General features: G+C 57.3%; 1 protein-coding gene across 2 annotated transcripts; it reads left to right on the top strand.

The window, feature by feature from the left end:
* Positions 1 to 175: 175 nt before the first annotated feature.
* EXOC3L2 (exocyst complex component 3 like 2) lies at positions 176 to 23302 on the top strand. Of its 2 annotated transcripts, XR_013760453.1 has the most exons (13): positions 176 to 241; positions 4369 to 4904; positions 7364 to 7997; positions 9416 to 9527; positions 10375 to 10476; positions 10554 to 10654; positions 10921 to 11031; positions 13445 to 13580; positions 16678 to 16800; positions 17225 to 17380; positions 18159 to 18280; positions 19164 to 19387; positions 20180 to 20301. XR_013760453.1 is itself a non-coding variant. In XM_079118900.1 (12 exons), exons 2-12 carry the CDS (start codon positions 4385 to 4387, stop codon positions 20469 to 20471), a joined length of 2409 nt encoding a protein of 802 aa, XP_078975026.1. In that variant the 5' UTR covers positions 176 to 241; positions 4369 to 4384; the 3' UTR covers positions 20472 to 23302. The 2 variants fall into 2 exon arrangements, 1 of the variants encoding a protein (XP_078975026.1); XM_079118900.1 differs by lacking the exon at positions 19164 to 19387 and having other exon boundaries at positions 20180 to 23302.
* Positions 23303 to 23955: the final 653 nt, after the last annotated feature.

Raw genomic sequence — 23955 nt, 5'->3', positions numbered from 1 at the left:
GCCGGGGGTGAGGGTGGGGACAGGCTGTGGGCCTTGTCCTTCCCAGGCCAACCGCAGCCTGCCTAAAAGGGCAGACAGATAATGAGTCCTTCCCGCCCCTGGCCCCAGAGAGGGAGGGGTTTCCTGACAGGAAATTGTCCTCCTCCAAGCCCCCCCCCATCTAAGCTCTCAGCAGCCCTGGCCCAAGTAGCTTGAGGACAGGACAGCAGTGGGGACAGAGGGACAGGCACCGAGGACAGAGGTGAGTGTTCAGTGGGCAGGGAGACACCCTGGGGTCCCTTCAGAGAAGAAGCATGGCCCAGAGGTGGGCCAGACTGTGTCCCCTCAAACCCGTACCTTGAGCAAAGAAGGGGCTGGGGGCAAAGAGTGGCCTGGCACCGGTGGGTGCCAGCAAGATAGCAGAAGGAGATGGGGGCAGGAGGAGGCCCACCGGGGAGGCCTCGGGGCCCCAGAAGCCTTGGAGAGCCTGCACCCCCGCTGAAGGAGAGAGAGAGGAGACGCTGGGTCAGATGCGCTCTGAGGGCAGATGGGAAGACTGAGGCCAGGGAGGCCGAGATGTCTGGGAGCCGGCAGCCAGGACAGGCCGGGATTGGGGACGCGCAGGAGCCGAAGAGGAGCCTGTGTGTGCAGCGAGGATTAGGGTGGGGTGGTCTGGGTGGGCTTGGGGACGTGTGACCTGCGAGGACACTGCTCCAACGCAGATGCTGGGGACTAGAACGTGATGGAATCTGCAGAGGTGAGGGTTGCCGCCGAAGATTTGGGGCTCTGGGGAAAGGCTGGCAGCGAGGAAGAGGAGGAGGGGCCCGAGGAGGGAAGCTCTGGTGGCCCAGACCTCCTGCGGGGCTGGGGGCTTGCCTGCGAGATGCCTGGGAAGTGAGTCAGGGGCCCCGGCACCGGGAGGCAGACGGGGCACTAGAGAGGGCAGGATGTGGGCAGTTTCCAGAGGCGGGTGTTGCAGCCAGGAAGGGGAAAGAAGTCAGGATCAGTTGGGGACAAGTCTTGCTGCCATGTTTGGGGGGGAGTTGGAAGTAATTTGGGGGTATGGAAACAGTCTGAGGGTACTGGAGCTGTGGTCTGGGAGTATCAAAGCTAGCTGGGCAACACTGACTTTAGCCTGCCAGGCTGGGTGCGAGTGGAGAGTTTGCAGGATGTTGGAGCCACTTTGGGGGTGATGGAGACATTTTCTGGAGGAGGCATGTGGAAGATGAAAGGTAAGTCAGCATGTGGCAATGGCGTGTGTGCACGGGGGTGACATTGAGTCCACACGGCCATGGGGTTTCCAGGCAAGGTGGGTCATGGAGACTAAAAGGTGGTCAAATGGTATTTCTAGAAAAGGAGAGGCTAAGAAGCACTCACTGAGGTCCAGAGACTGAAATGGGGGGGAGGAGGGGTGCCTCGCTACGGAAAGAGGTACTCTTGCCCCCAGCTCAGCCCCTCAGGACCCCAGCTCCAGGCCGCTTATCCGCTGTGCTGACCCTGTCCCTCACCTGCACAGAACCCTGTGCCCTATGGGCCACATGCAGTGGCACATGCCTGTAATCCCAGCGGCTCGGGAGGCTGAGGCAGGAGGATTGAAAGTTCAAAGAGCCTCAGCAACATAGCAAGACCCTAAGCAATGAGACCCTGTTGCAAAACAAAACAAACAAAATAATAAAAAGGGCTGGGGAATGTGGCTCAGTGGTAAAGTCCCTGGGTTCAATCCCCAGTACAAACAAACAAACAAACAAAAAAACTATAGGCCCAGTGATAGGAGAACCAGGGAACGTCAGATGCTTTATTTAACTCCATTTTGTCATAGTGACACAGTGGAATATCATGCAGACCTTAAACAAACCATAGCCATATGGATGGGCATGGGTAGATCTCACAAGTCCGTAGTATGAGCAAAAGAAAAAAAATCAGCTGGGCGGGGTGACCCACGACTGGTCACAGCTACTTGGGAGGCTTAGACCAGAGGATGGCTTGAGCCTGGGACTTTGAGGCAATCCAGTCAAAACTGTGAGACCCTATCTCAAAACACAAGATAAAACAATGAAAACACTCCATCAAGTTGCAAGATGCAAGAGTGTAATTCAAAGCGACTGAAACTGTGGAGGACAAGACATTATTTATGCATGCATGGGGCAGGAGATCCAAATCCACCTGATGGAGGGACCGCCTTCCTGTTTCCTTGGGAGACGACTAGGAGGAGGGGGACCCAGGAAAGGGTCAGGGAGTGGCGGTGCATTTGTCACCCCCCCACCCTCAACATACACCGCATTTGCAAGGCTGGATTCTCTCTTTCTTTCTTTCTTTTTGGTATCAGGAATGAAACCCAGGGGCACTTAACCTCTGAGTCACACAGGTTAAGTTTTATGTTTCATTTTGAGACAAGGTCTTACTAAGTTGCTTAGAGCCTTGGTAAGTTGCTGAGGCTGGCTTTGGACTTGTGATCCTCCTGCCTCAGCCTCCCGAGGCGCTGGGATTACAGGTGTGTGCCATCGTACTTGGGGCAATGCTAGATTTTTTAAAACCCTGGAGCAAATAGAACAAATGTTTGCATTAGATGGAGCTAGGATCCCAGGCACAGGGGTGTTTATCAGGTTTGTTTTCTTTTATTTATTTATTTATTTTTATTTATTTATTTATTTTTGCGGTGCTGGGGATTGAACCCAGGGCCTTGTGCTTGCAAGGCAGGCACTCTACCAACTGAGCTATATCCCCAGCCCATCAGGTTTGTTTTCTATACTTTTCTGAATGGTCAGACTATTTTGTCATTTATTTACTTAGTTAGCTCTTTCATTAGCGGTGCTGGGAATGGGCCCAGGGCCTCCTACATGCTGGGCAAGCGCACTGCCACTGAGCTGCAGCCCAGCCCTATTTCATCATTGTAGAGTGCTCTTCCATGTCTTCCCAAGTCCCCATGGCCTGCTCCCTACTGACCTCTTCCAGAAGGACCTGCCACTCTTCCTCCCACCCGAGGAATGAGCTGTCTGCCTCCTTCCTTCCTCTACTTCTGGCCAGCACCCATTCCCCAAGTGCCTGCTCAGTTCCTGGAGCTGGGAACGCATAGCGACTGAGACAGCCAGATCCCTGCCCTCCCAGGGCGCCCAGGCCAATGTGGGACACAGGTCTGTCCCCAGACAAACATGACCTAGAGTGGGCAGGGCTGGAGCCCAGGGGTTCCAGAAGCCCTGAGGGGGATCCTGACCAGCCTCAGGGTCAGGGAGGGTGCTAGACCCTGGGCGGGGGGCTGTTGAAACGGAGTCCAGAAGCTTGAAGGACGTGCTTCCCTGTAGAAGACAGGCAGACGCTGAGCCCCAGAGGAGGAGGAGGAGGAGGAGGAGGTGGGACAGCCCTGGTGGGACCAGGCCGCCTTGATGAGGGGCCTGAGTTTTGTCTTAGGGCACTGAGAGCCATGGAAACGGCAGGAGCGGTGGGGGGTGGGGGGATTGTGCTGCATCAAAGTCTAGGAGATTTCAAGACTAGAGGCCAGAGGCTGGGGAGGAGGCCAGGGCAGAGCTGCGGGTAGGGCCGTGGAAGGGAGAGAGACCGACGTAAGGTACCCAAGACTGGAGAGGGAGACCTGCTAATAGAACAGGCAGGATTCAGGAAGCTGGGAGCCCTGCAAGGACAGGGACTGGGTCTGCCGAGTCACCTCCATGTCCCCAACACCTGCACAGTATGGGTCCATTGGTCTAGTAAGGGTTTTTGTTGTTTTAATTTTGTTAAAATATACAAAACCAAATTCACCCAATTAAAGCGTGCGCTTCAGTGGCATTTTTAGCACACGGGCCACCTCTGCAGTCTGGCCATGTCCATGTCCTGCAGGAAACCCTAACCCATCGGCAGCAGGCACTCCCAGCCCCTGCCAAACGCAAATCTCTTCTGTCTATGAGGATTCCGGCCTTTCCTAGAGAGCGCTTGCTGGAGGGAGGAGGGGAATAGAGGCAACAGGGCACCAGGTGAACGGGGGAGGTGGCAAAGGGATGCCCAGCTGTGCCACCTAGGTGTCTGGGGAGACAGATGGCAGGGGCTCCATTGGCTGGCTTCACCGACTCGGGGGGAAAGCTGTCTCTTCTCGGCAGCTTCTTCATGGAGCGAGAGGGCCAGTTAAGATCATGAGCATTCCAGGGACACACATCCACAGCAGGGATCCCGGGAAGAACTTGGACTCTGGAATCAGATGGGGCTGGCCGCACCTGCAGCCTGGTTCCTGAACCCCTGAGGGACCTTAGAAAGTGCCTTTGCCCTTCTGAGTCTCAATTTCCTCATCTGCAAAGTGGGGGATGAGAGCTCAGATCAGGGCCTGCACCCTTCCCCTTGGGAGGGTGGGCTTGGCACAGGGGTGCACTGTCACCAACTATCTGTGGTCATTATTTTTCCCAGGTGCCCACCTGTCAAAATGCCCATCCTGAAGAGTCTAGGAGTGGCAGACTCTAAGGTGCCCCGGGCAGGGACCCTGCCCTTGAGGTCCTCGAGGAACCCCTTTGAGGAAATTCCAGGGCTGGAAGAAGAAGCTGGGGAGCTGGGGACCCTGCCCAATGGAACATCTTGTCACCGCCGTGCCACCCTGGAGAAGCTGGCAGGCCTGTCCCCCTTCCGACTGGGCTGGGCCCCAGGCCGTCGGGCAGGCAGTCCCGGTGATGGGCCGCCCCGCTCTTTCCTGGGCCGTGTGCTGGGCCCTGGGCTACGAAGGAGCTCAGCAGACTTTGGCCTCCTGGCCCGGCTGCAGGGGACACGGGCCCACGGTGATGAGGAGGCGACCGGGGAGGCCGCGCGGAGACTGGCTTTCCTGCGCCTGGGGCGCGGGCCCAAGCCTCGGCGAGCATCCCTGGCCGAGAGGGTGGTCCCAGCAGGGGAAGCTGCTCCTGAGCCCCCACCCAAGGCCCCAGAGCCCCCAAAGATGAAGGAGCCGTTGTCAGGTGAGTGGGAAGTCCTCCTGCCCAGCCTCACCCGCACATCCCTCACCAAGTGAAACTCCAGCCCGACCCCCGTGTTCTTGAACTCAACCGAGGTCCCATGCCCTCCCTATCCCCAATTCCACCCTGTTTCCTCTTCGCCTCTCAACCTAAGGCCATTTCCATGTGGCCCTCCCCGAGGCCCAGATTCCATCTCATTCCCATCCCCCGCCTCAACCTCCTCCTTCACCTCCAGTCCCATCTCCTGTCCCATCCCACTCTGGACCCCAGTCCTAACTCCGTCCCCAGCCTACATCTTCAACTCCATCTATGTCAACTCACGTCCTCTTCACCCTGCCCAAACTCTGCCATCACCACTAATGAGACCCACCCAAATCCAAGCACCACCAGGATGAGTTTCCCAGGGTACCACCAACCGGGTGGCTTCCAACCACAGAAAAGTACTGTCTGGAGACAGAGCATCCTCGCAAATTGGAGGGTGATCCCTCCCAGCCTCTCCTGGCCTCCCGAGGGTTTGCTGGCAATCTCTGGCCTTCCTGGGCGTGGGGATGCATCAGGCTGATCTTCGCCTTTGCGTGACCTTTCCCCCATGACTCTCCTCTGTGCACATGTCTGTCTTTGTGTCTAAATTTCCCCCTTTTATAGAGACATATTGGACTAAGGGCTAGGACCCTATAGCCTCTGGAAAGACCCGATTTCCAGTGAAGGCCACGTTCCGAGTGCTGGGGTTCCAGACTTCCCATCTTTTATGGGGTGGGGAAGGGCACCACTTAATCCCTAATGCCATCTCGTCTCATCTTCCGGGTCCGCCTGGGTGCTTTTCTGTTCCCCCGTACTCTCAGCAGCCCCAGGTGGCTCTCTGTTTCGAAACACAGCCTCGGCTCCCCCTCTCCAAACATCAACCTGAACTCCTTCTCTCCGCCCGACACGTGGCAGCCCCTAAGGGGCCCACCCTGTTCCATGTCCCAGTTCCCCACTCCATATCACCCCAGTCTCGTCCCCATGTTCAGCTTCCGCTTCCCCCGCTGACCTCGGTCCTGACCCCCAGCCCTGGGCCCCGCTCCGCACTGCCCGACTCCTGCCCCTGCTCACTCAGTCCTCCCCCAGCCCCCGATTTCAACCGGAACCCCGACCTCCTCAGTCCCCTCTGCACCCACACAGTCCCAGTCCCAAACCCCCATCCTCGTCCTCCACCTTCCACTCAGTCCCGTCCCCAATCTCAACTCGTGTCCCCGCAGCATCTTCAGATGCGGGGGTCTCCCTCCTCACTGCACCTCCCAGCCCAGCCAGACCCCAAGCTCGCTCCATGCCATTCCCAATTCCTCTCCTGTTCCCCTCTGCAGATCCCTAACCCGGTCCCAAGGCCCAGCTCCCTCGTCCTAACCCCACACTGTTCAAGCCCCACCTTGATTCAGCCCCTGCCCCTGTGCCAGTCCTCCCCCCAGGCCCATGCTGCTGTTGGCTGGGGGCCTCCAGGAGCACCTTCTGTCCTCTGGTGCCCTCCGAATCCTGGCCAGAGGCTATTTCGGCCCTTTTTCCCTGGGGACTGGGAGGGCACTGCAGGGAGGTGAGGAAGGGGTGACTGGAGCCCCTGCCTTCTGGAACGGATGGGCAGAAATAGCCCTGGCCAGGAAATAGTTTCTCTGCCAGGGAGGAAGTGGAGGGGGAGGGGGGAGGGTAACTCTGGGCCGCAGGGACCCTCCCTCTGCCTTGCTGGAGGCCTCCCAACCCCATGACTCCCCTTTCCTGGGCGAGTCTGACCTTTCCAAAGTGCCAGCTCACGCTGACAACCAGGCCCATCCCCGAAGACCCCATCTCTGGTCTCCAGGTCCTCCTTCCCTCTCAGAGTCTGCACTCTGCCACCAGCCACTGGTGGTCTCCACCTTGCACCCCTCACCTGGCTTGGATCTCTGTCCTCAGGCCTCCACCTTCTGTGACCTTCTCCATTTCCTCTGGCTCCTAGCTCCCATCCTTCCCTCCAGACCTGACACACATTTCCTCCCCTAACCCCTGGCTTCCCTCTGCCTGAAGCCCTCCTGGATCCCCTGCCCTCTGCCCGCTACCCCTCCCCTCCTTCTCCAGCCCCGACTCCTCCGCCTCCTCCTCCTCCCCTCCCCCCTCTTCTTCATCTCACACCCCCCACCCCATGTGCAGGTTCCTCTCCCACCTCCAAAGCTCCTGCCCGCTCCTCCGTGCCCTGTCCCTTGTCCCCCCACCCCACCCCACCTCGTCCCTCCATCCCTGCCCCGCCCCCAGCTCAGACCCCAATCTCCTCGCCACCTTCTAACTTCCTCTTCTACGCCTGGTCCCCACTTTCCCCTACCCGCCCTCCACTTCCCTTCCCTTTCCTCCCCCACCTTGCCCCTCGCCTGCCTCTTCGCGGGACCCATCCCTGCGTCCTCCCCTAGCCCTGTCCTCGGGCGGGCGGTGGGAGGGCGCCCTGACCTCCCTCTCCCCCGCAGTGCTGGAGATCCTGAGCCTGATCCAGCAGCGCGAGCTGGCGCGAGCCGACGAGCACATCTTGGAGCTGGAGGCGGAGGAGCTGGCGTCGTCGGGGGGCGGCGCCCCGGGGCCGCCGGTGGCGGAGGGCGCGAGCGGGGGCCGCCGGGCGCGGGACGTGGCGCTGCTGTACGAGGCCCTGCAGCGCGAGCTCTGGGCGCTGGTGCGCGAGACGCTGGCGGGACCCGGGCCGGGCGCCGGCGCTGGCGCGGGCGCAGTGGCGCAGCTGGGCCAAGTGCTGGTGCAGGAGGAGGCGGCCGACGGGCGCCGGGGACCCGGGGCGGCCCGCAAGCTGCGCGCCCGCTGGGCGGAGGCGGTGGCCCGCGCGGCGCGAGAGCGCCTGGAGGCGGCGGCGCCCGGGGCGCCTGGGGGCCTGGCCGGGCAGCTGGAGGCGCTGCGGGCGCGGCTGCTGGAGGACATGGCCGTGGTGCGCGGCCGCCTGGCACCCGCCTACCCCGCCGGCTTGGGCGCTTTCGGCGTCTACCTGCGCGGCTACCACGGCGCGCTGGCAGAGTGGTTGGGGACCTCCGCCCGCCGGAGGCTGCCGCTGGCAGACCGCTACGCGCTGCTGCACTGGCACAATCAGGTGTATCCCAGGTGAGCGGGGACAGCCGCTCTAATGTTGTGCAGGCCCCCAGCCCCACCCTGGCCTCTTCAGATCCTGGGGACCTTGGGACACCAGCCCCTTCAGTCCTAGAACCCAGACACCATAGCACCACTGTCTCTCCAGTCCTCAGCACAGTCCTAGAGTCTCGCTGTCACCTCTCACCTTAGCACCATGGATCCTTCTAGACCCAGGACAGCTTCTTGAATCTCAGTAACATTGACACTGGTCCTTAAATCTTGGCACTCATCACCCTTCCAGACCTAGAACCTGGTCACACCATTGGTTCTTTCCATCCTAAAATCTCACACTCTTGACCATTGCTGTCCTGCTAGCCGAGCACTGTGGACACTTCTAATCCAGGACAGTTACATAGCTAGAATGGTAGCTGTTCAGACTCCCGGTCCTAGAATTTTAGCACGTGAACAGTTTCCTGGGCTAGAACCTTTGCTGCACTGACCTTCAACTTCAGTACTTTTGGCCCTTAGAATTCTAGCTGCTTTTTCTATCTTAGGGCTGTTGACTCTTCCTAGCTTAGAACTGCGGGAGTAATGGCTCTTTCTTAGCATCTCGGGAGCCTTCAAATCCCACACCTTAGCCTCACCCCCTCTTGGTGCCTGAGATCTGGACACAGTTGACCCTCCCAACCCTAGCATCTTATAATCACTGAGCCTCTGCATGCTGGGCACACCCTTCCGTGGTGGGGGATGGAATGTTTTGATCAGTTGCCATTTGCCCCCATGTCCACTCCAGTGGAGGGTGAGGGGGTTGGGAAGTTGTCATCAGAAGAGCGAGAGGGCCGTGGTCCCAGCACTGACCCTGTACTTCCCATTTCTCCCACACCTCAGTGATGCTCCCAGGCCATCTGTGAGAGGTGGAGGCAGGGGAGGGGGTCTGGAGAGCTTCCTGGAGCAGTGAGACATGGCTAAGTCCTGCTGGTGGGGGATGGTGTCTTGATTATGCATCTGCCATGAGCAGAAGTCAAGTGTGCAGCAGGCAGGAGTGGGGGTGATATCGCTGGGCCCAGGTGCACAGGGAAGTAGAAGGAGTACGGGGGCTGGACTGGGGGACCGGGAGGAGGGAGAAGCAGGACCTAGAAGCAGAGGCAGAAAGGAACCTCTGTCTGACAAAGTGGATCATGGGAGGGGCCTTGCTTGTCAGATCAGCAAGCCTGGACTTGACCCCTGTAAGTTTTGCCCGGACACCATCCATCAGGGAGCTGACTCAGAGACATGGAGCCAGGGAGCAACAATTCCAAAGATTTCCTTTGAGGGATGAGCAAAGGTGGCCCTGAGAGAGGAAGGGAGTGGTCCAGGGTCCCAGACACACTGAGTGGGAGGCCATGAGGTGAGTCCCTTTGCCCTGCCCCTCCTCTCAAAGATTTCCCTGTCTCTTACCTCCCCCATCCCAGGGAGGTCCTAGGGCTGGTGGACATGGTCGCCCTGGAGAACGGGGAGCTGGGGCCCCTTCTCTCCCCTGGCACCCTTCGGGGTTTGGAGGATGAATGCGTCACAGATGTCAAGGTACCTGGGATTTGGCATTGGTGATTTGGGGCTGGGAGTTGTGCTGCAGAGAGGAAGGATAGAAGTGAGTTAGGGGGGTCTACCCTCCTCCAGTCACTATTTTCATCTCCCCCTTTCCATCCGTGAACTTCTGGGTTCTTTCCAAAGGCCACAGACATGTAAGCCCACACTGGTCATTTCTGTTCCATGTTCCATCCCCTGAGGAAGAGACTCTCTGAACACGTTCCATAATTTTGCACCCTTCAAATCTTAGAGCAGGAGAAAGCTGTCAGAGAACATCAGCTCAGGAATGCAAACAGGCTGTAAAGTACCAAAGCATCTTTTTACTGTAACAGGGTTGATAATGCATGGTGAATGACAGAATGGCCCCAGTCACCAGACCTGGTCTGGCCTGGCCACAGTGGGGTTTCCTGTGTGAATGCCAGTCCTGCCCCAGCCACAGAAATCTGATCCTTGTAACCCCAGAGCCTAAAGTCTAGAGTCACACATGTCTAGTTTATTGAATTGAAAACAATCCATTGGATTCTTGAATCTCAGAACCTGAGAGTCTTGAACTAATCAGCAGAACCTGGGAGCAGAGTTTACCACCATCTCATGGTGAAAGTGTAGATCGCTCGGTTATGAGAGGGAGAAAGCTTAAACCACAGACTTAGTCAGGAATGGCAGGAATGGAAAGGCTTGGACACGTTTTCTGATTCAGCCTCTCTCCCCAGCATCACCTTGAGCTTAGGGCTGGTAGGTGGGTGGTACCCAGAACTGCTGGGGACCACAGGGGTAGGCGATCCCAGAGAGAGAAAGACATGGAAAGACCCACAGGCGGTCGCTGCCTCTTGTGTTCCTTCCCCAGGCTCAGACGCGGGCAGCCCTTCTTCGTGTGCTGCAGGAAGATGAAGAGCACTGGGCAGACGTGGAGGACTGGTCCAGCAGCCTGGCCCAGGATGTGTGTGAGGTAGGAGGCGGGAGGAGGGGCATGTGTTGAGCTGTGCCTGCCTCCACCTCACCCTCTCTCCCCGCTGGCCCACGCAGCTGCTGGAAGAGCACACCGAGCGAGCGCCCCGCATCAGCCAGGAATTTGGGGAACGGATGGCACACTGCTGCCTTGGGGGGCTAGCAGAGTTCCTGCAGAGGTAAGGGGCTGGAGGTGGAAGGGCGGGGCCGGAGGCGGGGGCGGGGCCGGAGGCGGAGGGGCGGGGCTGAAGGCGGAGGGGCGGGGCGGGTGGGCACCTGGACCTGGGATTTGACAGAGGTGGACCGGCGGATATCCAGTAAGGATGGGCAGAGGGGCCCAGGAGGGATCAGGAGCATAGCCTGGAAGGCTGAGTGCTCTGCCAGAGGCCCTGACCCCACAGTGGGCACCATCTGTCACACCAACGGCCCCTTCTCCCCCTGCCAGTTTCCAACAGCGCGTGGAGAGATTCCATGAGAACCCTGGAATTCGGGAGCTGCCATCTGACACCTACATCAGCAGGACCATCTCCCTGGTCAACTGTGGGCCCCCCCTGAGGTGAGAGCACCTGCAGTGTCTCTGGGAGAGGGCCTGTTCTGGGTGACAGCTGATTTGGAGTGTCCAGTTCCTGGGTGTGAATCACAAGGCTGACCCAGGGTGACACATACTTAGGTCCTGAGAAACATAAAATCTGGGCGTTCTAGAAAAAAACACAGCATCACAGATTGGAATTATAGAGTAATCAGAACACTGAAGTGTTCAAATTACAGATACCTAGAAACCAGACTCAAAGACTCTAAGAACTGCACATGTATATTTATTTATTTTTCTTTTTATTTCGCTTTTTAAAAAAGTTAACTTCCTTCCGGCCCCCTCCCTGGTACTGGGGATGGAACCCAGGTCCTCACACATACTCAGCAGGTGCTCTGTGCCACATCCTCAGCCCTTTTTAGTCTTTATTTCGAGACAGTTTCGCTAAGTTGCTGAGGCTGGCCTGGGACTTTCAATCCTCCTGCATTAGCCTCCCAAATTGCTGGGATTACTGGCATGCTCCACCATGCCCAACTACTAACTCATTTTAAATTGCATTTAATAAAATTAATTTATTTATTGGCTAGGCATTGAACCCAGGGCTTCGCACCTGTTAGGCACATCTCTGCCACTGAGCTGCATCTCCAGCCCTTAAATTGCACTTTTTAAAGACGGTAGCATGGTAAGGTGCACATGAAAAGATACAAAGAACGAGTGGCAACAAGTCTTCCCACCATACCCTCCTCCCCGTTCGGGGACAACCAGTATTTGTGTGTGTGTATTTTGCAGGAGTATTTTAGATATTTACCAGTCACAGGTATGAGTAAGTGTATATATGTATATGCACACATATTTATACAAATACAAGTGAATCCATTTAACTATACACATAAGTATTATTCTCCTTCTCTCCCTCCCCTCCCTCCTCCTCCTCCTTCTGTTTTTGTGGTACTGGGTATTATTAGGGCCTTGTGCATGCTAGGCGAGTGGTCTACCAGGAGCCGACCCTGAGCTGTCCGCCTCCTTCTCCCCCTTTCATCCTCTTGTCCTCCTCTTCCTATTCCTCCTCTTCTCCTTCTTCTTCCTTTTGCGCTTCCTCCTCCTCCACCTTCGTGAAGTCTTTCGTCCATATCCATGGTTTCAGGTCCCCCCGCCAACCAGTTGGATAACAAATCCATGGACACTCAAGTCCCATATATAAAATGTGTGGTGTTGGCTCGACACAGTGGCACACACCTGTGATCCCAGCGCGGGAGGCTGAGGCAGGAGGATTGCAATTCAAAGCCAGCCTTACAACTCAGCGAGGCCCTGTCTCAAAGAAAAAAAAATTTTTTAGAAAGGGCTGAGGACATGGCCCGGTGCCCCTGGGTAAGCCCAACCAAAAATAACAACAAAAAAGTAGCGTTTGCATAGAACCTTCAAATACCCTCCCTTATCCTTGACCTCGTCTGGATCACAAACACAACGGTGACTGCTGTGTCAATAGCTGCCACGCTGTATTGTTTAGGGAAGAACAAAAGGTCTACAGGTTTGACTAGGGGTGTGTTTCTTCTCCAAGCCTTTTCCCTCCGAGGCTGGCTGAATCTGTGGTTGGAGCCTGTGGGCTGACTATACAGATAGTGGGATACTGTCCACGCTCCCGCCCTTCCTGCCTAACAGCTTGGAGATCTTTCCATTGATGCTCTCAAGTGTCCCCATGTTCCAGGGCTTCAAGGGGTCCAGGGTAGGACGCTGGCCTAGCATGCTGGAGGCCGTGGGTTCCATCCCTTGGACTGCAAAAGAAAAAAAGATCGCCATGTTCCTTTTTGATATCTGAACCACATTCTGCGCCTGACCATACCATTGCTGATTTCATCATCCCGAGGGCTGGACACTGATGTCCACCACTCCAGGGAAGAACCCTGCTCATGTGTCAGCCCCTATACGTGCGGGCCTCTGGGCAGGTGCATTCCCAGAAGGAGATCTGCAGAGAGGGCCCAGGGGACACGCTGCTGCAGGGACAGAAATGAGAGGGGCAATTTGGAATCGCAGACTAAGTTTAGAGCCACTAAACTAGACTAGAGTTTAGAGCAACTGAGTGGAGGCCTCCTCGCTGTCATCTAGAAAGCACCGAGAGAAACAGAGACCCGGAGAGACCTCTTTTGTTCCCCCATATACCCTAGACCCCCGGCATCTCCCAGCCTCCTGACACCCCAGCCCAACATCCCTAGTCCTTCAGCACCCCCATTCCCTAAGCACATCACAGCCTCCCACACGCCCCAACCCCAGCGCCCCCTGACATTTCTCAGTCCCTAGACCTCCCCCCAGAGCCCCCACTCTTGAGTCCCTCATTCGACCTGTCACTCATGCACCTCAGAACAGGGCCCCTCAGGGGGCTGGTCCAGGTACTAGGGCTGAGATGTTGGGGCTCCTTGACTTCTGGCTTCCCCCGTCTCCGCAGGGCTCTGGCCGAGCGCCTGGCCAGGGTAGGGCCCCCTGAAAGTGAGCCGGCCCGGGAAGCCTCTGCCAGCTCTCTGGACCGCGTGACCAGGCTCTGCCACCGCGTTCTGGCTGACATGCTGTTCCAGGAGCTGCAGGTGAGTGGGCAGGGGCCGGGCCGGCACAGGGAAGCCCCCCTCCTGCCGTTCCCTTTAGCCATGACTCAGTGTTCGGGAAGCAGGCCGAGGTGGGGTGGTGGCCATGCCTGGGCTGTTTGGGGGGGCAGAAGGGGCGCAGGAAGGAAGAGGTGGGAGGATGTGGCCAGGGAAGGACAGCCACCAGCAGGAGGGGGGCTGGGGTGGAGCCCTCCACACGGAGGTCCCCCAAATCCACGCCCAGCTCTCCTGGACCCTGGAGTCCCGTGTGTCCACCTCTGGGCTCCTGTGTCCACCCCAAGGGGCTAGGTCCCCAGGTATGAGGTACGTGAAGTAAATACCAGAGCCAGATGAGGACATGTGATGAGGTGGTCCTCACTACATGTACTGCAGTCCTTGGCCAGGAGTTTCCCATGGCTCCCAAGTCACTCAGAGCAAACACCAGACCCCTCTCCATGGACCCAGGGCCCCCGCCGCCTCTCAGACCTCCTCACTTCCTCCACTCCAGCCCTGCAGCCCCTTGCTGCCCACAGTAGGCATATTCCTGCCTCTGGACCTTTGTGCTTGTCACTCCCTCTGCTAGAATGCTCTCCCTCTTTTATCTCCATGGCTCCCTCTTTCACCTCCTTCAAGTTTTGACCCAACTGTCACCTTCTCGATGAGACCTTCCCTGACCACCCCACATAAAACAGAAGCTCCTGTGAGTTAGGCATGCTGGCATGCTCCTGTAGTACCAGCGACTCAGGAAGCTGCGGCAGGAGGATCACCTGAGCTAGGGAGCTCTGGACAACATTCTGACAACCCCATTTCCTAAAAAAGACAGAAGTCCTGAGACTCCCCCCGCTGATTTCCAAAGCACTGACCACCACCCGCCATGCTATGTCCTTTGCTTTTATTTATTTATGTATTTTTTTCTGTGCTGGGGATGGAACCCAGGGCCTGGCACAGGCTGAGCAGGTGCTCGGCCACTGAGCTCCACCCCAGACCTTTTTAAAAAAATCCACTTTCTTGCACTGGAACATTGGCACCTGAAGGGCATGGATCGGTGGGAAGTTTTCTAAAGTGACTTCCTGTGGAAAATTTCAAACCTACATGCAGAGCCAAAAGGAGACAGAGGGACAGGATGGCCCCTCGTGGACTCACGGCCTCGCTGCGGCAACTGTCAACTCTTGGCCACTCCTGTTTTGTTCGGTTCCCCTCCACTGCTGAGTCAACTTATTGATTAACTGATTATTCTTGCACCTGACTAGCAAGCCCCTTTCCACTGAGCCACATCCCCCACTGAATTCTTTAAACCCCCTTGCATTCCGTCATCGCATCCATCCATACTTTAGGCTGGATCTCCAAGAGATAAGAGATCCTTTTTAAACAAATATGACCAACAATGTCATGGGGGGTACCAGGGATTGAACCCAGGGGCGCTTACCCGCTGAGTCACATCCCCAGCCCTTTTTAATATTGTATTTAGAGACAGGTTCTCTCTGAGTTGCTTAGGGCCTCACTAAGTTGCTGAGGCTGGCCTTGAACTTACGATCCTCTTGCCTCAGCCTCCTGAGCCGCTGGGAATACAGATGTGTGCCACTGTGCCTGGCTGGCAATGTCATTGTGTACCTAACACATGGAGTGATAGTTCCTCAGCACTGTCAGGGACAGGCATCCCGGCAACCACAGACCCGGTGCCGATGCGGGTGGGTGGCACCTGCTGCTTAAATTGCCACCACCCTCCTGCTTTACGGAGCAGGAAAAAAATGAGGACAGCAGGTGGCTGGCTGGGTGACAGACTCAAGTCCATCAGTCATAAGCCAGAGTGAGGACGAGGCCAAGGGAGCCAGGGTCTAGAAGGGGAAGGAGGGCGATCGGAGAGATGGCTGGGACAGAGACAGAGAGACAGCGGGAAGAGACAGCGACAGAGGGACGGAAGCGGGAATGTGCGATGGTGCTGGTGTGAGGGACCGTGTCCATGCATGAGCGTGTGCGCTCCCACCTCGGAGTTGTGCACTTCTGGCAGGCGGAGCCTGGGAAGGCTGCCAGGGGCCTGGGCTGTTCCGGTGACCTCATGCCCTGTATTTCCCTGTGGGCCCCATTTTTGGAGGCCAAGAAAACTGGGTGTGGTGTGGGGACCCGCTTCAGATACCCACGGACACCAACCCGCATGTCAACACCTCACGTTCCCTGTGTCCCCCAAACCTCCAGCATCCATCTCAGGCACAGACCCACTGCCACCACCTCCCAGGCCCTCCAGACACCTCCCTCTCCTCCCCACACACGGTCACTAATGCAGCCTATGAATTCTGCCACCCGGATCCTCCTGTCCCTTCTTCCCTCCCTCTTCCCCTCAGTGCTCCCTTTCAGCCTCCCCCCTAATTTCTGCCTCTACCCAGTCTTGCCTCCTTCCATTAATCTGGGTAAAGCACCAACCCAGCCCTCTCCCCTCCCCTGCTCAGAACCTGCATGGCTTCCTAGTGCTTGCTGACATGAAAGCTGGCACTGCCCTGTGTGCTCCAGCCCTGCCATCTGACCAGCCTCTTCTCTCCAATCCCCAGCCATGTGTCGGGACAAAGCCACCAGTGTGAGCCCCAGGGTCACACAGTCCCCAACACCCACTTAGAAAGGTCCAAGCTTCCTTAAAGGTCTGCTGTGGTTGTCTTGATGTCCTTGGTGATTTTGAACCAGGGTCCCTGTGGTCTTGTTGACTGTGCCGGTGGTCTGGCCAGCCACAGGGACCTTTATCCTGGTGCTCTGATGGGCTGTTCCCTCTGAATGAACAATTCCCTCCCACACTCCCAGCCAGGGCCTGAACTTCTCCTCCAGGAAGCCCTCCTTGACTCACATGCTGGGTCAACAAGCCAAGGACTCTAGGCTTCCTAGGGTCCCCCAGTCGTGGCCCTGCCGGCTTGGGCTGTTATTGTCTGAGGACCACTCTGTCTCCTCTTTGGACTGTGACCCGGGGAGGGCAGGGCAGGAGCGGTCTCCTCCTCCTGATGTGCCCTCGCGCACCACACATCCTTGGTTCAGCTCCCAGCAGGGTTTGGAGATGTATTCCTGAAAAAAGAGGGAGGGGGAGGAGAGCCATGACTTCCCTGAACTCTGTCCTACCCAGCCATACTTCGACAAGCTGATGCGCCGGAAGTGGCTGAGCAGCCCGGAGGCCCTGGATGGCATCGTGGGCACGCTGGGTGCTCAGGCCCTGGCACTGCGCAGGATGCAGGATGAGCCCTACCAGGTGTGTCTGCCTGGGGGTCGGGGAGGAGCTGGTGCTGGGGGTCCCCCTGTCCGCAGGGCGGAGAGGTGGCACCTGCTTGGGGTTGAGGGGAGGCTCCCGGGAGCTGGTGTGTAGGTCCGGGTGCAGACCGAACGGGGCTCTCGGGGGGACGAGGAAATGCTGGGATGGGGCCCCTTGGCGGGCGGTGGGGGCTGACGGGGGACCTGGGAGGGCATCATCAGGCAGGACAGGCTTCCCCGGTGGGGGTCATGAGGACTGAAGGAGGACTGAGTACCGGGACTGGGCGCCCGTGGGCACGGGACGGTTGGGCGCCCGGAGCTGGAGCCGGCGGTGGGGATGGGGGAAGGGGGTCCCCGCCGCCTGGCCGGGTGCGAGGCGGTCGCGCGGGACTCACGCCCTCACACCTCCTTCCCGCCTCCCGCAGGCGCTGGTGGCAGAGCTGCACCGGCGGGCGCTGGTGGAGTACGTGCGGCCGCTGCTCCGCGGGCGCCTGCACTGCCGCTCCGCGCGGACCCGCAGCCGCATGGCCGGGAGGCTCCGGGAGGACGCGGCGCAGTTGCAGCGGCTGTTCAGGCGGCTGGTGAGTGGGGACGAGCCCCCCCAGAAACTAGGGTCGACCTGGATTCAAAAATCACTCTGAGTGAACCGCGATCGCAGCACTCGGATCGGTGTCCTTGGCGCGGAACCTCCGGCTTTCCGGCTGCGAGGACTCGCCTCTGGGCGCTGGTCTCCGCTGCAAAATAGGAATAATCGTCCCCATCCATTGTTGCAGGGTTAGATCAGTTAATTCCTGTTAAGTGCTTAGGGCAGTCCCTGGCAGAACTGACACCCATAAACGTTAACTGTTATGAGCGACAGAATCTCAGAATCCTAACCTCTCCTAATCTAAGAATTGTAAAGCACCCAGTTGTAATCAGCAGGACTGGAAGGGTCCACGTCAATTACTGTTCTGGTTTCTAGCCCGGAGTCCTTGGATTTTTTTTTTTTTTTTGAAACTTTTTTGAGATAATAGCGGGATCACATGCAGTTGTAAGAAAGCATGCACAGACCTCCCTGGACCCTTCATTCAGTTTTCCCCAAATGGTAACAGTTTGCAAACTTGGAATAGGTTTTGAGTCATGTGGTACAGCTCCGATTATCTGCAAAACTGGGTATAGATTATATTATGGATTTTCCTTCAAATATCTGAAGGCTCCAGATACCCTGCGGCCAGTCGGTCTTCTGACCCTTTTTTCAGATGGGAAAAACTAAGGCCAGGAGAAGCCAGAGCAGCGGAAGGCTCGGTCTTGGGAGGGTGGCTTTGGGAGGGGCCACTGGACCGAGATGTGAGCCCTGCGCCCCCCACCCCCACCCCGCAGGAGTCCCAGGCCTCGTGGCTGGACGCCGTGGTGCCGCATCTGGCTGAAGTCCTGCAGCTGGAAGACACGCCCAGCATCCAGGTGGAGGTGGGGGTGCTGGTGCGCGACTACCCGGACATCAGGTGAGAGGCCCCTGCCCGCCTGGCCCTGCCGCCCCGCCGCCGCCTGCCGGGTCTGGCGGGCCTTGGCATCCGTCCCTGCGTTTCCTGCCTCCTGGGCGAGGGAGGGAGGCGGCGAGCGTGTCTGACGGCCGTTTCCTGCTGGAACCAAGGCATTATTAATACGATTTCCCTCCTCCTGCCGCCGCCGCCGCTGCCGCCACCGCCACCAGGACTCGCAAACAAACAGGCGGTCACAGGAAGCCCAGGGCAGGGGGGCGCGGGGCCGCCTGGCGGCAGGAAGGGCCGGCCCGGCAGGGGAGCCGCGGGGGACTCGGGGACACGCACGGGCACGCGGGCGCACACGCACTTGGGCGCAGGCGCCATCCAAATCCTAGTGGGCCATTTCCTCTCTGTGTGACCTTCTCTGAGCCTCAGTTTCCTCATCTGCTCCCTAGAGATAATAGTGCCGTTTCCTTAGGATTCTTGGGGGAATTCGTCGGCATCATTATCGTCGGCAGTGACTTGCTTATGGAGTCCCTCCGTATGTCAGTCCTAAATAAGCGTCTTACATGCCCACTGTGTAAGAGGCAGAATTAAAGGTAGTTTAGAAAGTATATGCAAGTAACTCATCTGCTACATGCAGAAATTCCAGCTTCCCAAATGTCACACTTAGCAAGCGGGAAGGGACTTGAACCCAGGCAGCACCTGGGCATGCAGTGCTCCCGCCGCTGGACCTTCTCCACTCAGAGGGAGGAGCCCCCCAGACACCAGAGTGCGGCAGAAGCAGGTTTGGATTCCAGGTTGAGGGGTTGGGGTTGAGGGCGAGGACTCCAACCGATTCTAGGTGGTTGGTTCTAACTCCAGGATGGGGGGTCGCATCCTTAGAAAGTCCCAGAGCCTCCAGGGGTCCCAGCAATTCTGCAGGTTTGGAGTTTCTGAACTTGAATCTTGGGTAGTGGATCAGGACTGGAATCTGAAGCTAAATGCGAGAGTGAGTTCACAGGCTGGGCTGGGAGGACCAGTTGCAAAGCCATGTTTTGGAGCTTGATTGGGCTGGAAGGTTCTCGAACCGGGTTTTGGAGCTGCAAAAATTGAACACCCAGGATGTGGGAAGATGAAGACACCGAGGTGGGTCAGAGGTGGCCGTGAAAACCCCAGAGAGTTGCATGAAATGAAAGTTCTTGAAATGAATGTTGGGCTCGGCGTCTTGAGTTGAACTATGTAGTGGCTCTGGAGGTGCATTTTGGGCCAGCGATTGGGTGTTGAGGGGGTGTGGAGGGGAAGGCACAGTGGGTTGGATTTAAGGAAGAATGTCACAGAATAGAGCTGATTTTGAACCTGAAGTTTCCCTTTGGAGTGAGGACTCCTCTAGTCCTGGAGTGGAGTTTTGGTGGCGGGTGGGTGGTGGGGGCCAGGGGTGGATGATTATTCCAAATGTGGGCCAAATTTGGAAATGAAGGTTCCAGAATGAGATTCCAAAGGAGAGCTGTTGAGTGGAGTTTGGAATGAAGCTTCTAGACCTGGCCCTGGATATATAGGAGCCATTTGGTCAGAGGGTGAAGGTGAAGCTCAGGGTCAACTGTAGAGTCCAGCAGTCGTGAAGATACCTGGATGGAAAATCAGGATAGCTGAGCTAAATTGGGGGATGAGGATGGAAGGTTAATTGTAACCAGGAACTGAGAATTGGGGCGAACAGGAAGTCCCCGGTGCTGGGTTTGGAGAGGAGTGTTCTGAAGCTGACCAGAAGGGGAGGATTTCCGAATGGTGGTCTGGAGAGACTAGGGGAGGAGAGGATTCAAGAGAAGGGGGCAAAGGGGCGACAGATTCTGTGTTGGGTGCGCTCAGGTGGGATCTGCAGCTGGGCTGGATGTGCGTCCAGAGCCAGGACCCCCACGCACCTGTCCTTTTCTTTACCCCCAGGCGGAAGCATGTGGCGGCCCTCCTCGATGTCCGCGGACTGCACAACACCGCCACGCGCCAGGAGATCCTGGCTGTGGCCCGGGACCTGGAGCTCTCCGAGGGTGGAGCCCTGTCGCCCCCTCGGGACCGCGCCTTCTTCTCTGACATCCCTGTGCCCCGCCCTTCTTTCTGCCTCAGCCTTCCCCTCTTTGTGGGGCGCCTCCCCCTGTCCCGGCTGGCCAGGCCCAGCTTGGCCTGTCTTCCCCTGCGGCCTCGGCCTCTGTCTCCATCGAGGCCCCGGGCCCAGCGCTGAGGCTCTCCCAGCCGCAGTCCTCGGGGCTCCCGACTTTGCTGCTGAGACTCCATCCTCCTCCCGTGCCACTGCCCAAGACCCCCTGCCTGGGAGCCGGAGCCCTGGGATGGAAAGAGCCTTTGAGATCCTCTTGGCCAGCCCCAAACGCTCCCTAGAGAGGGGCAGCAGAGGCCAGAGGGAGCAAAGACCTTCCCAAGGCCAAGGAGCCAGTCGGCAGCACGCCCCTCCCCCGCAGCCCAGCGTGGTGGGTGGCGTTCTGGAAGGCTCTACAAAAATATCCCAGCCCCCTCTTCCCCTCACCTCAAGGTCTGGCCCAAGTCCAACATATTAAGGAATGTTCGATACTTAGAATAAAGAGGTTTCTATTTAACACTAGGAAGGGCTGAGTCCTGACTGTGGGGGAGGAAGGACCCGGGGCAGGGCCCAGGGCCAAGGCTGCTCACCCGCCCAAGGCCAGGCTGGGGTCCAACTCTCAAGCAGGGCAGTGGAGGCTGTGGGAGGCTGCCCAGGGCCAGCAACTGCCAGCCACCGGTTTACTGCAAGTCCCTGGGCTGTGTGGCTCTGAGGCAGGCCCTTGACCACTCTGAGCAGGGACCATTATCCCATCAATTCAAAAGAACCCATCCTTCTTTTCTGGTCCTGGTGGTTCCTCCTTGGCATGACCTCCCCACCCATCCATCCTCAGTCGGGAAACCACGTCAAGAGAGGAAGGAGGTTGGGGGTAGGGCCAGCGGCATCCAGGGCGCCCTCCTGGGTTGATGCAGGAAAATGTCAGGGTGGGAAAATTTCCAGCCTCTTACCCCCAGCCCCACCGGATCCTGGTCCCTACAGAGACCTTGAGGTCACCTCCCTGCTGACCCCTGACTCTCCGTCCCAAGATGGACAGCACATGATGGATGCTTCCTGGCCTGAGTTGTTTTATTTTTTTCTTCCCTGAGAAGTCAGAAAGAGGAGGCAGCCAGGGGTCAGCGCTGGGGCTGGGGTTGGAACCTCACGCATGTTTGAACTCTGGGGGGTGGAGCCTTAGACTCTTGGAGCCTCCTGGCTGTGTAGCTGTGGGCAGGAAGCTGCCTGTCTCTGGCTGCTGGTTCCTGTCTCTCCCTGGGACTCGTTTAACCTGTCTTTTCCCAGGCTGAGGTGAGACATCCAGATGATCTACCCGCCTCACTTCATCCCTCAAAGGGACACTTTTGCGGGGGTGTATGGGCTATTGAACCCAGAGCCTTGTGAATGCTAGGCAAGGGCTGTGCCACTGAGAGACATCGCCAGTCCTTTCTAACATTTTGCTTTGAGACAGAGTCTCACTGAGTTGCCCAGGCCGGCCTGGAACGTGAGATCCTCCTGCCTCAGCCTCCGGAGGAGCTGAGATTAGAGGCTCGGGCGCCACTGCCTGGCTTCCATTCCTCCGTTACTCTGCATACTCCTCTGTCAGCAAGTGTTTCTAAGTGTCGTTTCTGCCTCTTCTTTACCCCTTGCTACTGGGGACTGAACTTACCACTGAGCTACATCCCCCACTCTCTTTACTTTAAAATTTTGAGACAGGGTCTGGCTCAGTTGCCCAGGCTGGCCTGGGACGCAGGACCTCTGCCTCAGCCTCCTCAGCAGCCGGCGTCAGGTGATCATCCCTGCGTCTGCTAATGTTTCGTTTCTTTTTATTGCTGAATGTATTCCACAGTAGGGATGGTCCCTGTCTATTTGTGTCTGTGTTTAGACCTTTAGGTTGTCTCTACTTTGGGGCTGGGATGAAGAGAGTCCTCTGTGTTTTCTAGTTTGCAAACATTTTCTTGCCCTCGCCCCAAGTTCTTCCTTCTGTAAGACGGTGTTAGAGGTCCTAACAGCGGCCTTCAGGGAACACATGCCAAGTACCGTGCTCACGTGGATTCCCTCGGGGCCCTCTCAACAAACTTGCAGACTTGGAAGAAATGCAGCCAGTCGCCCACCCAAGGAGAGCCAGGACTCCACTTTTATCCCCCAGACCCCTAGAGCAGCTACCCTCCATGCACAGAGAGGGCTGGAGCGGAGGTCCTGTGTGTAAGACATTTAGCACCGCTCTTGACCCATGGAAAGCACTAGAAATCACGTGGACTCGGAGGTGCATTCGACTCCTGCCTCAGCTCTTCTCTGCTGCTCTGGTTGCCAGCTTCCTGTTGTATACCAGGCACTCATCGAGTGGGTCCCAAGTGCCACATGTGTCATGGCACTGTCCCCTGGCCTTGGGAGCAGAGGCTTTTCCTGGGAGGAAGCAGGCTCAGAAGGTTAGGGTCTGCTGGGGACACAGTATCAAGCAGAGGCTGGGATTCAAACCTCAGTCCCAACCCTCAGATGGACTGAGACCGGCTGCCCCTGTCTACTGAGCCTCACTGCGTGCCGGGCCCAGTACATGCCCAGTGGTGCCCAAAGTGGCAGCAACCTGAATGGCCATCAGCTGCCCCTGGGTAGATAAAATGCAGCTCAGCCACTCAGGACAACGTGGCTTAACAATAAAAGAGGGTGAACTGCTGATCTGTACCTCCTCGGGGGCCCAGGGCCTTTCTGATGAGATGTGGACCCAGGCCCATCATTTTCCATGGGAACACCTGCTTCAGACCACCTGTCAAAGCCTCTGGCTGGTTGGAAGGGCCTGTCTGCATGGTGGGTGAAGGGGCCAGGGTGTGGGCAGTGCCCACCCACCAGCCCCTGTAAGACCCTTAACCAGCACCCCAGAGCCAAACAGGGCACCTGCATCTGCGGAAGGGAGAGGATGTGGGGGTCCCGCCTGCCATCACTGAGCCCGAACCCCTGGGGTCTTCTGCATATTCCACCCTCCACCCAAGAGCCCGAATGTCTGGTGGGCCCCAGTCCACCCTCGGAGGCCCACGTGGCTCCCGAGGTGCCACCCCCATGAAGTCCGTCTTCTCTCTTGACACCTGATCCCTTGTTTGGAAGCCTCCTGTCTCTCAGGTCCCCACTCCTCTCTCTGAGCCTCCCTGCCTCCCTCTGCCTTGGAGGCCCTGCCCCCTCTTTGGTCCTCCGGGCTGCATTGCCAGCCCTGTTCAAATTCTTAATGTCACTGAACTATACACTTAAAAATAGTTAAAATGGTATCTTTTATGTATATTTCACCACAACAAATTAAAAAAAAATTCAAAGAAACCTCATACTTATTTGCAGTCAATTTCCAATCTCCGAGGTCATCTTCTAGCCCTAATCATCCACCAATAGTTCTGTCTCTATTAATTTACCTGTTTTCTTTCTACTTAGGGAAACAAACAATCCATAGTCTTTTGTGACTGGTTGTTTTCCTTAGCGTGATGTTTTCAAGGTTGATCTGTGTTGTAGTGTTTATCAGTATTTCATTCCTTTTCTTAGCTCATTTCAGTTAGCTTTTGCATCACTGTGACCAAAACACCCAACAAGAACAACTCAGAGAAGGAAAAGTTTATTGGGGGCTTGTGGTTTCAGAGGTCTCAGTCCACAGAGAGCCAAGTCCATTGCTCTGGGCCCG

The sequence above is a fragment of the Sciurus vulgaris genome (genome assembly GCF_902686455.1).
Source record: "Sciurus vulgaris genome assembly, chromosome: 17".
NCBI classification, from domain to species: Eukaryota; Metazoa; Chordata; class Mammalia; order Rodentia; family Sciuridae; genus Sciurus; species Sciurus vulgaris.
The sequence above is the reverse complement of the archived record's forward strand: the minus strand, read 5'-3'. Positions and strand labels throughout refer to the sequence as shown.

What these genes read in the sequence shown, in the direction of transcription:
- EXOC3L2 (XM_079118900.1), top strand. Translation starts at nt 4,385, where the DNA reads ATGCCCATCCTGAAGAGTCTAGGAGTGGCAGACTCTAAGGTGCCCCGG. An exon ending in AATGCGTCACAGATGTCAAG is followed by an intron (nt 9,528 to 10,374) that starts GTACCTGGGATT and finishes TTCCTTCCCCAG; the next exon opens with GCTCAGACGCGGGCAGCCCT. An exon ending in TGGCCCAGGATGTGTGTGAG is followed by an intron (nt 10,477 to 10,553) that starts GTAGGAGGCGGG and finishes TGGCCCACGCAG; the next exon opens with CTGCTGGAAGAGCACACCGA.